At 40.9% G+C, this 16,053-nt stretch overlaps 1 protein-coding gene across 2 annotated transcripts; it reads right to left on the reverse strand.

Moving 5' to 3' along the window:
* Positions 1-140: 140 nt before the first annotated feature.
* lmx1al (LIM homeobox transcription factor 1, alpha-like) lies at positions 141-15,565 on the reverse strand. Of its 2 annotated transcripts, none has more exons than XM_076085822.1 (9): positions 15,522-15,565; positions 13,534-13,622; positions 12,259-12,448; positions 2,581-2,813; positions 1,807-1,970; positions 1,586-1,663; positions 1,377-1,497; positions 1,129-1,284; positions 141-614 (listed from the first exon to the last, which is right to left on the reverse strand). In XM_076085822.1, the coding sequence occupies exons 1-9, from the start codon at positions 15,563-15,565 to the stop codon at positions 457-459; spliced, it is 1,233 nt and encodes a 410-aa protein (XP_075941937.1). In that variant the 3' UTR covers positions 141-456. The 2 variants fall into 2 exon arrangements, with proteins under 2 accessions (XP_075941937.1, XP_075941936.1); XM_076085821.1 differs by having other exon boundaries at positions 12,259-12,466.
* Between the last annotated feature and the right edge of the window lie 488 nt (positions 15,566-16,053).

The following is a 16,053-nucleotide window of genomic DNA, read 5'->3' on the forward strand; positions in this document are numbered from 1 at the left end:
TGCGCGTACCTTGATTGATGAATTCACTTTCAACAACCAATTATCATCTGTAAATCATGATATACACATAAATATGTTTGATAGGTGTCTTTTGTTTGTCATTTTTTTTGTCGGAAAGTGCCATGAAACGTGTTTCATTGAACATTACATAAATACAACAGGAGAAATTGAGGTCTTTTTACATATCTTGGACATTTACAGTGTTTGTATTTCCAGCATGTGATTCGTATCAAGAAAAGATGGTTGGGACACGTAGCTAATATGCTGCAAAGTGATGTTGTGACTATGTTTGGCTTTGTGATGATTTTAGCCTGTGATAAAAGCTCAGAAGTGAGTTTGGGTGTAGGCTGTTTCATGGAGAGCGGTCCCACAGGCATGTTGATGGACAGACTCCATTAGCTGCATCTCTGAGGTGAAAGGTGGAACAGGAGTGGGAAAGGCGAGAGTTTATAAGGGTCAGGAGGTGAAGTAGGAGTTCTGCATGGAGTACAGCCGGTCAATGGGGTTTCCCACTCGCCCTGGCAGGAGACTGCCGTCCCCTGTTGCCAAGAGGCAGTCTCCAAGGTGGCCGAGGCTTCCATCGCTGTCCAGGTCATGGAACACCGTCTCTGAGTCTGTGGTGAAAAAGCGTGTGCAGAGCTGAAGTGGAACGGCCTTTAATTACCACCAGAGAGCACAGAAGAGTATTAAAAAAATGAAAATAGGCACATATGTTTACTCTAAACGCCAAAACTAACAGTGAGTCAGTCTCTGTAGTTTAATCTCAGCCTTTTCCTCACATCTTCACAACTTTTAGAATTAAAAACCTCCTTCAAACATTCTCCCATTAATGCAACATGATGCATCACCTTCGAGTACAAATATTACATTTTTGCCTACCTCCCACTGCACATTATCCAAGGAAATGATAAGAAAATAAGAAAAATATTGGGCAGTGCAATTGTTTGACTATAGCATATAAGACTCCATTAAACTGATGGGTTTGTAAGAAGACATTTACTGAGACTACTGAGACTAACATGCTGAATGGCCCCCTTGAATTGCGGTTTTGAATGTGTGGGAAATAAAACATCTTCATTTTGAGGGGGCAGTTTCTTTTGAATTTGCAGCTTTGACCTCCTGTCTTACCATAGGAGTGGAGCTGCTCGTTGCTCAGCTGAGGCGGTGTAAGCCCGTGTCGAAATGGTTCTCCGCCGTAGATGTTGGGGTCCAGAGCGAGTAGCTGCTGACGTGGCAGAGAGGGATATCCCAGCATCCCATCCATGCCATGGGTACTAGAGCCATCTGTGTAGAGATGAGTATCCCTTTTAGTCATACCATGTCCTATGTTGTTCTTCTATTCTTCTCCATCCTGCATTGGCACTTCAAGCTCTTACCCTCACTGTCGTCATTGCTCTGGCGGCCCCCTCTGCTTGGTCCTCGTCTGGTCCCTCCCAGCTGCTCTTGTTCCTGCTGCTGCTGCTGCTGTTGCTGCTGTCTGCGAGCAATCTTCTTCATCTGAGGCACAAAAACAATGTCCGTGTGAATTTCGTCTTTGTGTCGATCTGTGAGACAGAACATGTCCTCAGAACATATAAAGTCTAACCTTGGCTCTCTGGTTTTGAAACCACACCTGCACAACACGCACTGTCAGCCCGGTCTCAGCAGCCAGTGTCTCTCTCACCTGCAGAATAGAGTTGTTCATTGTGTCAAGCACATGTAGGGATTAATTGATATGCAGATTGACAAAGATGCCCAAAAACAATAAAGTCAAGGGAGTATTTTCTGGCACACATTTTCATTGATAAACCAAGCAGGTCCACCCACCTTGCGGCAAGGCTTAGCAGACACTTCAAAGGAGGCCTTGAAAGCGCGGCGCTGCTGTGTGGTCAAGATGGTGCGTGGTCGTTTTGAACGCTTGTGGTCCTTGCTTTCATCACCACCTTTCCCCCCGCCAGAACCTCCTCCACCTTCCTCATCCTCACTTTTTACTGCGCAAGGTAAGCAGACAACAAAACAGTCAGATCAGCCCATAGGAGAAGGTATATTTTCATTCTTCCTTAAAGGAAAAATAAGTATTTAAAACTGATGTGACTGAGGGTTTCTTAAACTAGTCCCTAGTTCTGTAGTTATTAAATCTCTGAAGAAGAAAAATGTTTCTCGAGGGTTTAATGCCAAATTGTTCCAGTGCAGAGTTCAGCTTAATATACATTTATATAGCCAGAATGCACTGTAAAAAACAGTGAGCACCTTTGCAGACTATCCGCACTGATCAGAAGACAATACACTTCTGCTAACAGTAGTACATTATTACTGTTTCATATCTAAAAGTTTGTATTTTTTAAGACCTTTTGCTGTTATGATGTGATGTTGTTTCAGGTAGTTGTGTTCTACGTCATTGACTCAGTGGTCATTTAGTCAATCAACAAGAAAGAAGCTCGAAAGAAGCTCCTTTAAAACCCCCATTTTCCCTTCAGGAGCGGCTCACTAATCTGAAGTGGAGCAATGTGATCGAGATTGGAATCTGAGAAGATGTATGTAGAAAAACCAAACAACTTTGAATTGATTAAAAAGTGATCCAGACAAAGCAACCTACTATACCTGATTCAGTTGGTGTGGGACTAATAGCAGCCAACATTTCTCTCTCCTTCTCATAGTCCATACGGCAGAGCAGCTGGCCTTCTTTCAGTACAAACTCATCACCTCTTTGCAGCCGGCGTTCACACTCGCAGCAGGTAAAGCAGCCCAGGTGGTACACCTGGCCGAGCACACGCATTATCAGCTCCGAACGTCCAATCACCTGCAGGCAAGCGCTGCACTTCCTTACAAACAGCCTGGAGGTGCACAGAAAGACACATGGGCTTGTATATGAATGATACTTACATAAACTGTAAGGAGTACTGAGGTAAGGTAATTACAGAAAGCGGCACAGTCAAGGAGCTCCAACACATTCACCCTGAGTTTTAATGATTCTGGAGATTAACATCGTCTCTTAATTAAAGGTCCTATAAGCATTACCCAATACACAGAGCAACAAGGTGAACATCTGCTGAGAGGAATTACAGTAGTCGGCATCTTTACATTGTATTTTCTTTTCTCCCTCATTACAGTAGGTGGCAGTAGTTAGCTTATGATAAGAGCTGCCTGTTGAGAGTCTTTCCCTTTTAAATCCTTTTAAATGTGGAGATCTGTTTGATGAGGTAAACTCCAGTCTGTCCATATCCCACCCACAATCTCAAAGTACTTATTTAAACTCTATAAAGCTTAATACACAGTCTTTCTCAGGTCTATTGCTTTTCCCCATGACCACTTTCCTCCTTTTGTCCCTCTGTCGCTCCTCCTGTGAGATGTTATAACCCTTCAATTTCTGTCCTGCTTCACCATCTCTTCACATCCCTATTTCCATTCACAGGGCCTTAAGTCTCTGCCATTAAATTCCTCTCAAATCCCTGCTCTCACATGCACTTGGTTTCCTCCCCCTCCGTCCCCAGTTTTTTTCTGCCAGCATTCCCAGTTCTCCCTCACGCCCTCCCAGCCTGCCTCCCCAGTTCACTGAAACTAATAAAGACAGGATTAATTAGATTGTTGTTTAAACAGTGCGATGGCCAGACAGACGCTGTAAACTCATAACCAGGGATTGGGGATAGCATGGGGTTAATCTCTCTCCTCTCACTTATGCACACTAAAACACACTTACACACACAAACATAGACACTCACACACACACACACATGCATGCACACGCACAGGCCTGCACACTGACATTTGCACCCACCCACTGAGAATCAGTATACCTAGTCTGACATTGACTAGCAAACCACATTCACCATACCATCACCCATGATCATGCTGATGTTGCAACCTGCAATCAGGAAATAGTACAGATAATCTTGATCACCAGAATATCCCTTTAACAGCAAGAGTTACCAGAGCATAGGTGTAAGAAAGAGAAAGATCAGCTGAAGCAGAAATAGCACTAACAACACAACACAAACCTGGAGGGATGGGAGGATGAGAGGGGAGTGAAAAGGGGGAGGAAGGGACAAAGGCAGAAGTGTTGACGGTCCCTGACTGAGTGATAGGAAGGTGTTGCTGCCCAAATCTGGAGTGTAAAGAAGGAGCCAGGTCTGCACATTAGAGCTCCTAATCTGTGATTCTGTCCCAAACGCAGCTGCTACGGCTAATCTCTCTCAATCCATCTGCCAAACGCTCCCCAAATTCCCCGAATGACAGTGTCGCTAGTTTAACATCATGACACAAACACAAGTGTCCCTATAAACAGCCCTTCACAGCTCTATTGTGACAGGACCTTGTGTTTAACTAAAGGTTGCTCTCCCTATTTTCGTATAGAAGCAGTGCATTGCATCTTAAAGAACTGCTTCTGCTGTGAAATATCTGTAAAAACCTTGTTAACCTTAATATTTGGCATCTAATATATTCTGCAAAGGGGAGCTATCACCATGTGTAGCCTCACTCTCCATCCAAACAGACACTTCAACACTTCCTTTCACTGTGAACAAAATACAACTGAACTGGATTGTCACAGGATTGCTTGACATAAGACTGATGATGTTGGTGGTTAAGTCCCACACTCCCTAATCGGGGTGTACACAGCACGGCAGGAATTTACTCAACATGGCAAATGAAGGCAACTTGGGGCAACTGCCACAGAGGGGGGTCTGTAAGTAGATCAGTCTAATCCCTCTAATAGAAGTATCATTCACACTGGCCCTGACCAGGGTGTAGCTTCCAATAAATCACTATCATCACGGGATGATTAAACTGCCACATGAATAAGGTAAATTTAGGTTCTGCACATTGTTTTTGTGTTTTGCACATTTTGCTAAACCTTCTGTTCAGAGATTGTATTGCACTTTTATATTGAATTTTACAATAGATTGTAAAATTCAATGCCATATGGTTACATTTGAGTTATTTCTTTGTTAATTTGCCATACTTGTCAAACAAACAGGCATGTTTTTTTGATCATATCTCATGTTTACAGCAGAATACATGTAAGGTAAAATACTCCAAAAATAGTTTAAGACAATCCAGTTTTATTATTTTGAACTACAATAAAAACATGATTTTATAAGAGTGAATATCACTAATATAGAAGTTATATTTTGAATCAGTGGAAAAAAGAATATTTGCTTGACAATGATAATACAGTTTTTTTGTCTTGCATTTCAATATCCACGACAGAAAAAGTGGAAATGAAAATTTGAATATAAACAGCTGAGGTGTAGAGTTGAGACCAGCTGTGAACAAATCTATCAGAAAAGATATTTGGAGGACTTTGCTTTGGATTTAGCGGGCTTTCCTTTAATGAAGTGATGTGTGTAATATTCATGATATGTACAGAATTAAAAAGAAGAGAAGTGTAAGTGCAGACAGAAGACTGTCTGCTTATGAGCTTGTGATGTAAAAAAACCTCAAGAACTTTGGCTGCGGGCACCTTTATGTTTAGCGCCGTGGATTTCTGAGGGGTTAGGGGGCACAACTAATTACAAGCTCACTGATTATGAGATCAAACACAGAGAGGCAGAAAAAGGTGATGTGCTGTGAGTATATTGGGTAGTTATAATCAGCCCTTTCCTACATGCTTTATTGTAGATCCTAGGCATACAAACAGAATAACAGAATCTTCATCATCTCCCTAAGCTGTATCATGTGGCATTGTTTTGCCTGTGAGCTCTGACAAGCACGACATTGTGTGGACCGCAACCACAATCATTCCATAAATATGTATGTGTCTTAGAGCGATTAGAGTTGTTGTGCTTGCTTTCATAACTGATGAATATTTATATAGGTACGGGTTTGCTTATACTGGTTTGGAGTATTGCACTAGGTTCGGTTCAGGTGTATGTTAGCGAGGCCAGAAGAACCTGACTTGGGCAGATTAAAGCTTCTCCAAAGATCTACCGTTCTCCCTCTTTTTGATTCCTAACTCGTAGTTTAAGATGCATTTCGGTCTCTAAACAAGGTATTCATGTACCAGCTTGAGATTCCAACATACGCTATGTGCTTAGAATGACCATATGTGTCACACAAATGGGTGTTCATACGTCCCCTTAAAAATGAAAGTACATTTTTAAGGGGATTCATGTGAGGGACCTAGAAAGGATTCATGTGAGGGACCTAGAAAGAACAAATGATATGCAACAATCTTACTTTAAAGTTGTATTGTGTTTAGTATCCATTTCTTCAATGTGTGTGTGTGTGTGTGTGTGTGTGTGTGTGTGTGTGTGTGTGTGCACACTTTCGGCGGATATTGCTCTGTGAAGCAAAATGGCTCAGAGCCAGGGTTCAGTAATCACATCATCTCCTTTTATTAAATCTCCCTGCACTGCTTCTGTGTTATTAAAATCTCCCAGCATTCCCCACGATACTCGCTACCCCTGCCACCACTCACTCACACTCACTCACACAAATACACACATGTATATAAATAAATAAATAAATATATATATATATATATATATATATATATATATATAGTACAGTCACACACACATACACACACCTACACATACAGTACATTGGTATACATACGGTCACATGCACACGTAAACACAAATATGCACAGTTTGTGTAAACACAGATAAGGTGCCTGGGTACAAACATCAATAAAACACTGACAGATGCTGTCATGTGTGCACCCCAACCCTCCATGCATCAATAAAGTAACATCATAAGCAGCCCTCTTGTAAAAGCCATATAATAGTTGTTATCTAATGACCACGAGGGTCTGCAGAGTACGAATACATCTTTAGAGACAATCTGCAGAAACTCTCAAGCCAATCTCACAGTTACACAGTTACATGTCATGACTCTCACCGTAAACCATTCACACTGGTAATAAGACGAGCTCCACATGAGAGCAGCACTGATGCCTGTAATATTCAAGACCTAATATAATGTACCTGTGTAAAGTAACAACTAAAAACCTGCATGACGTGCATGGTCTGCATGATATGTGTCTCTGGGTGTGTGCGAGCTACACCTGATGCTACCAAGAATGAATGCTATGTGTGAGGATATAGATGTGTGTTTGTGTGCGTGAGTGAGTGGGCGTGTGTGCGTGTGTACGTGTGTGTGTGTGCGTGTGTGTGTGTGTTAGTTTAGATAAAACAGTTAATCCCCAGGCCACCAGAACGCAATATCCTGTCTGCCCGTTTCTCATTTCCTGTCTGTCTCTGGCGGAGTGGGAAGCAGCGGGGAGGGGGTGGCGGGGGACAGCGGGACCCGTTGCCCCAGAAACAGGAGATACAGCCGCTCGATTTGAGAAAAGTCTACGCCGATCACCCTATCTCTCCCTCTCTGGTGCGACCCCCTATTCTCTCTCTCTTTTCTCCTCTCCCTCTCTGCTTTTATTATCTCAGATTTAATAAAGCCAAGGCGAGCAGCTTGTTCTGCCATGAAACATTTATTAGCTGTCTGTTATGAAATTGTTGTGGGGGAGGAAAGATGATGGGGTCTCATCTCACATTATGCAAAAACAGTGGCAATATCACCCCCACCTCACACACATGCACCCGGGCCAAAATCTGATGCTGCATCCCTTCTTAAAAATCTCAGACACCTCGTCTTTACCTTCTTTATCCCATTTCGAACCCTTTCTCCATCGTCATTAAGATTTCTCCCTGGTGTTCTTTCATTTATACCATCAAATCGTCTTGTTCTGCAACAGCACAACATCCAAACACAAAAACTCCCCCATCACCACTTTCCTTCTTCTGGCACTCCTCCAATAATCAACTGTTGAGCTGCAGGTTTAGCCTGTGTAGCCTCCTGGGTAGGGGGAGTGTTTGAACATTTCAGAACCACATGTATCATGTATAGCTTCTCACTGGGATTTATTCATACAGTCCTGTCAGTCAGTCAACCACAAACTTTCATTCCACTTGCAGAAAAAGCCAATATTTTCTCACAGGTTTTGAGAATTTCTGAGATTTCTGCTGGCACCCAAAACATGACAGTTTTACCCATAACATTTACTTTCATAACTTGTAATGCCATTTTTAAATGTAACTTCATAACTGTGCAGTTATTTATTTTAAAAGTACCTCATTAATGTGGCATTGACTCACTAACCAGAGTTGAAGTAGTAGCTGATGGGGATAAGGGCTTGATGTTCTTCTGACGTGTCATTGCATAATTCTCTCTAATAGTATTTCCCTGCAGTCTAGTGTCAGGCCTGTCATCGCAGGACAGCCACAGAATGCTGGGTAATTAGCACTGTACCCAATCAGCCTCCCCACCACCTCCTCCCCGTTCCCTTCCCGAGACACAAAGAGGCGCTGAGGGAGGCGAGGCGATTAAGAGAAAACAAGGGATAAACGGAGAGATAAACTGTTTGGTGTCATCGCTGCCATCAATCTCAACGAGAAGGAAATGAGGTTTGGAATAGAGAAATATTATTACAAAGCAGACAGTGATGAACGAGGTAACGGATAGAGAGACAGAGAGCGAAACGGTGGCTGGGATGGGGGTTTGGAGGGGAGAACGGGGGGTAGAAGATGCTGTTTCTATCCTTCGTCTCTCTGAGTTTTAAAGCCACAAGTCTCAGAAGTTCACTCACATAAATGCAGAGTAACTTGAGAGGATACTCTGTCAGGCCGTCAGTGTTAGACTCACATATAGATTCCTGGTCAGCAGAGGGAGATTCCATAACTGTGGCGGCGGGGTCTCCCTCAGTCTGTCTGCAAAGGCAGGGTTCGTAGACCTAGATGTAGTCTCAGTGCCCTCCTCCCCACAGAGTGAGGTATTAAACCCAAGCTTTAGTGAATATCCACCCTGGTGACCTGTTTTTCGCAGGGCTGAAGCTGCCTTTATGGGGCTTACAAGGGAGCTCGCAGGCTCCGCACAGCCAGACTACCCTCCATTCTGTCTGGGCGCAGCACTATTGACCAGGGAACACTGGCCTTATACTGCTCTGTTTGGCAAGGAACCATAATGTCGAGCCGGTGTGTAAAAGACAACGTCTGTGACAAGTGTGTGTACCGAGGATGGGAGACAATATGCATGCATGTCCGTCTGCTAATCAGATGGTTTCATTGTCTTATTTTCAATCAGAATGATATCTAGTCATTTTCTACTTTTTATTCAAAATAAATATGTTTTTACTTTATAATAAACAGAATTAAATAGTCATAGCCAAATTTCTACCTTGGCTCATTTAGGTCTTGAAATGTTACTCATTATAATCAGACTTCCTGTTTCCGATGTCGTACATTTTTTCCATCCAAATTTTTATTATTATACCCATCTTGTCTGTAAAAATGATTGCACAAGCGCATAAAAACATCCTGATGGGAATTTAGCCACAAAATGATTCTAAAGCCTCACGCTGAACATCTGGTCCGTGACAGGATGGAGTTCCAGAGAATTTCTTCAGGTTTCAAAACAAGAATAAATCCACAAGAAAAATCCACAAGATGCACTTGAGTTTATTGTGTCTTAATCCCCTCATTTCCATAACAGATTGAAACTAGGGAATCTTGAAAATGAAGACATACCTCCTGTTTTTATTACATATTACAAGTGGCAGTAGAGTTTGCACTAATTTATCACAAGAAGTTTCAGGGACTGCACTTGAATTTGACTCACAGCTGAACCTTTATTCTACAGTTACATGGGCTTGAATATTTAGATTAAGATGATGTGTTTCACCCTAAAAAGTTGAATGTTATGTTGAACCCTGATGTTGAGCATCGCAGTCAATCAGTTTAGAATAATTCTGAAGCAAAATGTCCTTTGAAAACATTAAACATGCAAACGTTGAATGAACTTTTGCCTCGAAGGCAGTTCAGTCCAGATGAATCAGGGTGGGGGATGGGTCACATTTCAAAATTAGATTTGTCTTCTCATTTGAATTGATAGACATCTACATGCATTTGTTTGTTTCACCTCAGCCGAATAGATTCATTATTTTTTTTTTTAATTCCGAGATACCTCCCCAAAAACACATTGTCTATTCATTTCTATTTCACCATTTTCTTTTCGGAAAACTAACTATAGAAAACAAGCACATGCGAGCAAATGCACAGTGTGGCTTCTAGCTTAAGTTGATGGAGAGTCGGGGAGGAGAGTTCTGCCTGTGTGCTGGGCGGGTGATGTAATCAAAGCAAAAGATAAATTAGAAAATATTTGGACAAGCCAGAGATACTGCACGAGGGTGAGATGGAAAATAGCCCAGTATGAGCAAGAAAAGCCTGCAAGATGTCATCTTACCATGCATGTACACGTTTCATCCACACATTCTTTAAAAGTATACTTGACCATCAATGTCTCTAGACATCGGGCAGTTGACCTGCCTTTGCCTCTTTCAACCAGCTGGTGCTAAAACACAACCAAACTTCAAGTAGAGGGTTAAAAGAAAAAATAAGCATCCCTTCATAATTGTATAATTTCCCCTAATTTTTTTATGCACAGTCCGAATTCTTGGGCATTTATTAACTGTTAAAATGCACACACCTGCTCTAGATGGGGGGGGGGGGTAGAAGTGTAAGGCGCTGATGGACAGACCGCAGGGAAAACAAGGAGACATTGTTGCTGCTGATCCGATGAAGGTCACAGACTGTGCTGTGTGCCAAGTCTGGCACCGACTCACACAACAAGGCAACTATCCATATGCAATGTATAGGGGACTAAATCAACACCATAGTGAATGAATGGCTGACTATTAATCTGGATCTACAATTACAGTCATTACACGAGGGGAGCAAATACACATTTTCATTCCATCACTGAAAATTGAAAACATTTATGATGAGCTATTACTTCCACGTTTCTCATTCATTTTTCCAGATAAACGTCACACAATGGGACTTTCATCAGCTGCAGTTCCCCTATCTCTCTCTCTCTCTCTCTCTCTCTCTCTCTCTCTATGTCTCTCTCTCTCTCTCTCTCTCTCTCCTCCAGATGTTAGGTACAGTGGGAGAGTCTGTGCTGCTGGATGCCGTCTGACACTTTTCAAAACAATGATAACAAGCTTCATGCTCGTCCTTCAGCTGTCTACCCCTGGAGCTCCCACTGCAGGCACACCCACTGACCGCAGCACACACCAAACGACGAAAACAAAAAGCGCGCACACACACACACACACACACACACGGTATGGCCTCAAACGTTGAATCATCAAACAAAAAACTGGATATTTTATATTTTACGAAGCAAGTATTAAATATGTGTTATTGTTTTACACTGCAGTATGTCCAGACAACGTTGCACATGCATGGAGCATGAAATAGCAGAATTAAGTGATGTTCATTCAAAGGAGATTGAAGACATACACCTATGAGAATTGTCCTATAAATCCAGATCCATAACTGTAATTCTATGACACAAACTGATGTGCAAAACAAATGAATTACTACAAATTCTTGCAGCGGGAAAATGGGGCTCATATGTTTCTCCATATAAGAACTCTGCAAAATGTGCCAAGAACCTCCAGTTAATCATTTGAAACCTTAATAGTCCCTCAAATCCCCTTAAGAGGCTTCACAGGTGCAGAAACATTGTTACACTCTGTCTGTCAATATCATATTTATATCAATCTGTTACACAACTTTTACCTATATATCTGTCACACTTTCACCCAAATGTTTATGTTTTGTGATGAAAATGGAAAATCCTAAAAATGTAGACACACTTTACACTTACTTCAGCCTGACATGATCTTTTCAAACTTTGGGGATCTTGACTACAAATTATATATCAAGCTATGTGGGTTTGAGCAACGCTTTGGCCCATTTGTAATGACAGACTTGTAAGGTCGCATTTTGTTAGATAAAACTGGAGGATTATTTAAATTTTCTTAAAATGTTCTGAAGGTTTTACTAAACATCAGCAGAACACTCATAAAGACTACTTTATAATTTACAGCTAAAGTATTTAAAGACATTGTTGTTTTTTGTGTGAAATGTATGTTTATTTGAGATTTGTGCAACATAACAACGGATAGGGTCATAAAACTGCAAACACTTAACCTTTCTTCTCACCTACATTCATTTGCTCAGTAACCGTCAAATGCGTATTGCTTGGTGAATAACAGCTGTTTAGCCTGAAGAATGTACCACTACATAAATGACATGCGGTCAAAAGTGGTTTTCTCTGGATTTAGGCTTTTGTTCGGCTACGTACACAAGTTTTGATCATATGGCATTGCTTTTTGAGTATTTCTTCAATTCCTGCCCGACTCTCCCATAATCAATGGAGCAAACACTAATAGTGAACCCTACGTCAATGTGTGTGTGTGTGTGTGTGTGCTCTTACTTTTCATAGTCGTGCTTGCAGTACAGCAGGCGGTCCCTGCAGTAACAGGTTCCGGTGAGCGCGCTCAAACACACGGCGCACTTGACGCAGGTCTCGTGCCAGGAGCGCTCGTTCACGCGCAGCAGGAAGCGGTCGGCGATGGGAGACTCGCAGCCCGCGCACACCTCTCCCCCTCCCCTGTACTCCTGACCTGGAGGGAGGATATCAGTGCGTGGATAGAGAGACAGGGCGGAATATTAAAATGACAGGGGTCATGATTCCAAGTCTCCACGATTTCCCTCATGGTCATCTGTAAAACGCTGCAAAAGCAGCACAGTGCTGTTACACTGTTATTGTTTGACAAAAAGACACAAAAACAAATGTTAATGCTCATTTGGCACCCTCAGACACTATCAGAGTCATCCGCCCTGTGCCGAGTGTATGCTACTGAATAGATAAAAAGTTGATCAAAACCCCACTTTTTGAAACTATTTATCTAATCTCAAGATTTAAAAAGTCCTTAGAGCATTAATTTAATTTATCCCTATAGTTTTTGTGAAGCCATACTAGATTTGTTTATTGCATTCATTTGTTTTTCATTCCTCGTGGAGTTGAACATTTTTCTATAAGATACTATTTACATTACATTGTGTGTGTGTGTGTGTGTGTGTGTGTGTGTGTGTGTGTGTGTGTGCGTGTATTTCGGTCCCTAAACAAGGTATTCATGTACCAGCTTGAGATTCCAACATATACGCTATGTGCTCATGGGTATAATGGGTTTTTATACATTCCCTTAAAAATAAAAGTGCATCAGGATTAATGTGAGGGACGCGGAAAGAAGAAATGCAACAATCTCACTTTTAGGTTGTATTCTGTTTTGTATCCATTTCTTCAATGTGTGTGTGTGTGTGTGTGTGTGTGTGTGTGTGTGTTTTAAAGTTATAACGCAGGAAACGCAACTTTTGTAATTATTTCTCCCATGGTGTAACTTATATTCTCATAATATTTTTTTGCCCTGATTTTGCCCCTGTGAATTCAGGTAATCAATAGTGATTTCATCACTTCATTGATATTTTCTCCAACACACACGCATTCCTATAGGGATTTATATTGTGTCAACACTCAATAGCAAGGTTACAGTGATGATTATGGGATTTACTCCACGTGGTCTTCATAATATTCATAAATTGTACGTTTTTGACGATCCTTAATATTTTCATATGGTGATAATATGTAATGTATCATTGTGAGTTTATTTCGTTTGGGCCTTATGCAGCAAATTGTCTGTTAACTCACCAAAAGGCGTTGAGGATGGAGGCTGCTGCTGACAGGGCTGCGGGCTTTCCTCTGTTTTCATCCCTTCTCTCCTTCCCTCAATGTGATCGCTGCAGAGAAACAAAAGCACTATTTATATATCAGCAGAACTACTGCAGTGAATCCATTTGAAAATAAGGGAAATAATGAGGCAAAATGTAGGCCGATGCACGCCGATTTAGGATATGTATTTTTAAGGCGACATTTAAGCTACCACAATATATATCCTAAATTAGACAGAATTAGCACGCACACACACACACACACACACACACACACACACACACACACACACACACACACACACTGATACAAAAATAAAATATAAAAACGAGACATACGTTTCTGATGATTTAAATACATATCAAAATAAAAGGAATTACAAAGTTTAGCCCATTACGCAAGCTTCATTTTTCGGTTGATATTATGTTACACATCAGGACCCTAAATATCTGATTATGTAAAAGTTAATGTCAGCCTTTACATAGAAATCAACACAGCCTAATAAATCTAAATAAATAAAAATTAACAAGTTTAAAAAAGACAACATTGGGAAAATACCAAAGCGTAGTAGCCTGCGTTCTTACATATCTATTTATATATATTATTTCATTTTAAATAATCCCAGTATCATTTTGATCATTTCTGTTGATTGTTTTGAAAATATGTAAATATTTAAAGTTGTCTCTAAAATTACGGTCAACAATTTAATTACTAGTTTCAGTTTGTTTTTCTAATTTGTAAATCTGTGTCATTAATGTGACAAAATGGAGTTTTGCAAAAGAGGCATTTAAAGACTACGACAGCATTTTGTCTCATAACGTCCTGTTTGAATGTGGACACATTTCTTTATCGGCCTATACTTTAATGTAGATTGTTTGCTGAGGCCTTATCAGAGTCCGTTGTATTTATTTTATTAGGCTCTTTAAATTAATATGTATATCATAATATTTCTAGTCTGTGTTCCAATTGGATATTAAATTATGTAAAGATTTTTTGTTGTGATATTTGTAAAGAATCCAAATTTTTCATGATACAATTACTTTTGGGAGGCTTGAACGGTTAGCCTGTAAAATCCACTAAATACAGAATAGGCTTTTGAATATCGGGCAATTGTCCCACTGCCACAGAAAATTTGATAATGAAATAAAACAAAGGAATTATGTAAATACAGCTAATCTGATTTAAGGTTTTTGCCTAATTGCGGGTTGAATACATCACTGACATATTTGTGTAATGCATCGATAATTACATGGTGAGATTAACAGCCTGACACTCTGATAATGATTACCGAAATAAAAATGTTGGAAAAAATTTCATTAACTTTGCTGCCGGTCACCTGGAGCTTTAATTAAAGGAAACATAATTGCCATTTCATATGAGGACCGGTAGGATCAATAAATCGGTCTATAAAGCTGAAGCGCACTGTAAAGATTGACATTCAAAGAAATAGTGAGAAGATTTTCTCGAGCAGAGGAAATATGTTAGTTATGATACTGAAGTTTAAAAAGCTGTTGAAATGGCAGGACTACCCTCGTGCTATAAAAAAAAAGACAGTGTTGAGTTGTTAAGAGTCTGTTTTGGTTCAACAACTGGATGTGATTACTCGTAAAACAGCTGTAAACGAACGTCATAAGGAAATGTTATCCACGATAAGCATCAGACAATCTCAAAAGCAACGAATCTCATACTGAACCACCAACCGAAACCCATCCGGTAATACAATCGGTTCTCTTCTGTTTGTTTGGATTGCCAAACCAAATCCAAGATCATAATGTATCAGAGAACAAGGTCACTGTGACTTCATTGTATTCTTTTTTTTTTTTAACCTGAGCATTTAAAATAAGGTTGGATCTCCGCCAGCGTTGCTGTAGGAATAAGAGACACACATCAATTCAAGCAGCAACATTATTTGGAAATCACAAGTCTGCCTTCACCGGCAACCTGTTCTTGAGTTACGGAGTCCATACCTTGAGGTGAAACACACTCCTCCTGAAATCTCGGTTGGCAACATTAAAACCTGGAGAAACTTTCGGCCAGTGAATGGACAGACGCGTTCACAGATTGTTCACCTGTATCTCACAGTCCGGCGCGCATGTTACACCTACGGTGAAAATCCAAATACCATGATGACCCAAACTATTGTCTATTGTCTCTCCCGCTTTCTCCGAACAGTCGTGTGTGCGCTCTGACTAGTTTTGTGCGTAAAAAGGCGCAGAGGGAGGAGATGGAGAGACAAGGAGGGAGGGAGGGAGAAGGTGCGGGAGATGATGAGGGGAAGATGAACGATGATGCAGCCAATTGATAACTCAGACAAGGATGATCTTTTGCATTTGTGTTCAAGGTTAGACGGAGACTTTTAAAGCGCGCAGTTGATGCCGAGTGAGACATTCATCTCTCTCTCCACGTGGGAAACGGGAATCTGTTGTCACGCAAATGTTTCGTTATATGCTTAAAATGCCTGATTCTGGTGAAGTATAAGACAAAGACAGATGAAGCTGA

Source organism: Anarhichas minor, unplaced genomic scaffold (assembly GCF_050575085.1).
Source record: "Anarhichas minor isolate MPS153535 unplaced genomic scaffold, ASM5057508v1 ptg000007l, whole genome shotgun sequence".
In the NCBI taxonomy this organism is placed as follows: Eukaryota; Metazoa; Chordata; class Actinopteri; order Perciformes; family Anarhichadidae; genus Anarhichas; species Anarhichas minor.

Excerpts from the sequence above, each read along its gene's own strand:
- lmx1al (XM_076085821.1), bottom strand. The coding sequence starts at position 15,565 with ATGTTGCCAACCGAGATTTCAGGAGGAGTGTGTTTCACCTCAAG. Across the intron at positions 13,623-15,521 it reads GGAGTGTGTTTCACCTCAAG|CGATCACATTGAGGGAAGGA; the intron begins GTATGGACTCCG and ends GTTTCTCTGCAG. Across the intron at positions 12,467-13,533 it reads TCCATCCTCAACGCCTTTTG|CTGATATCCTCCCTCCAGGT; the intron begins GTGAGTTAACAG and ends TCTATCCACGCA.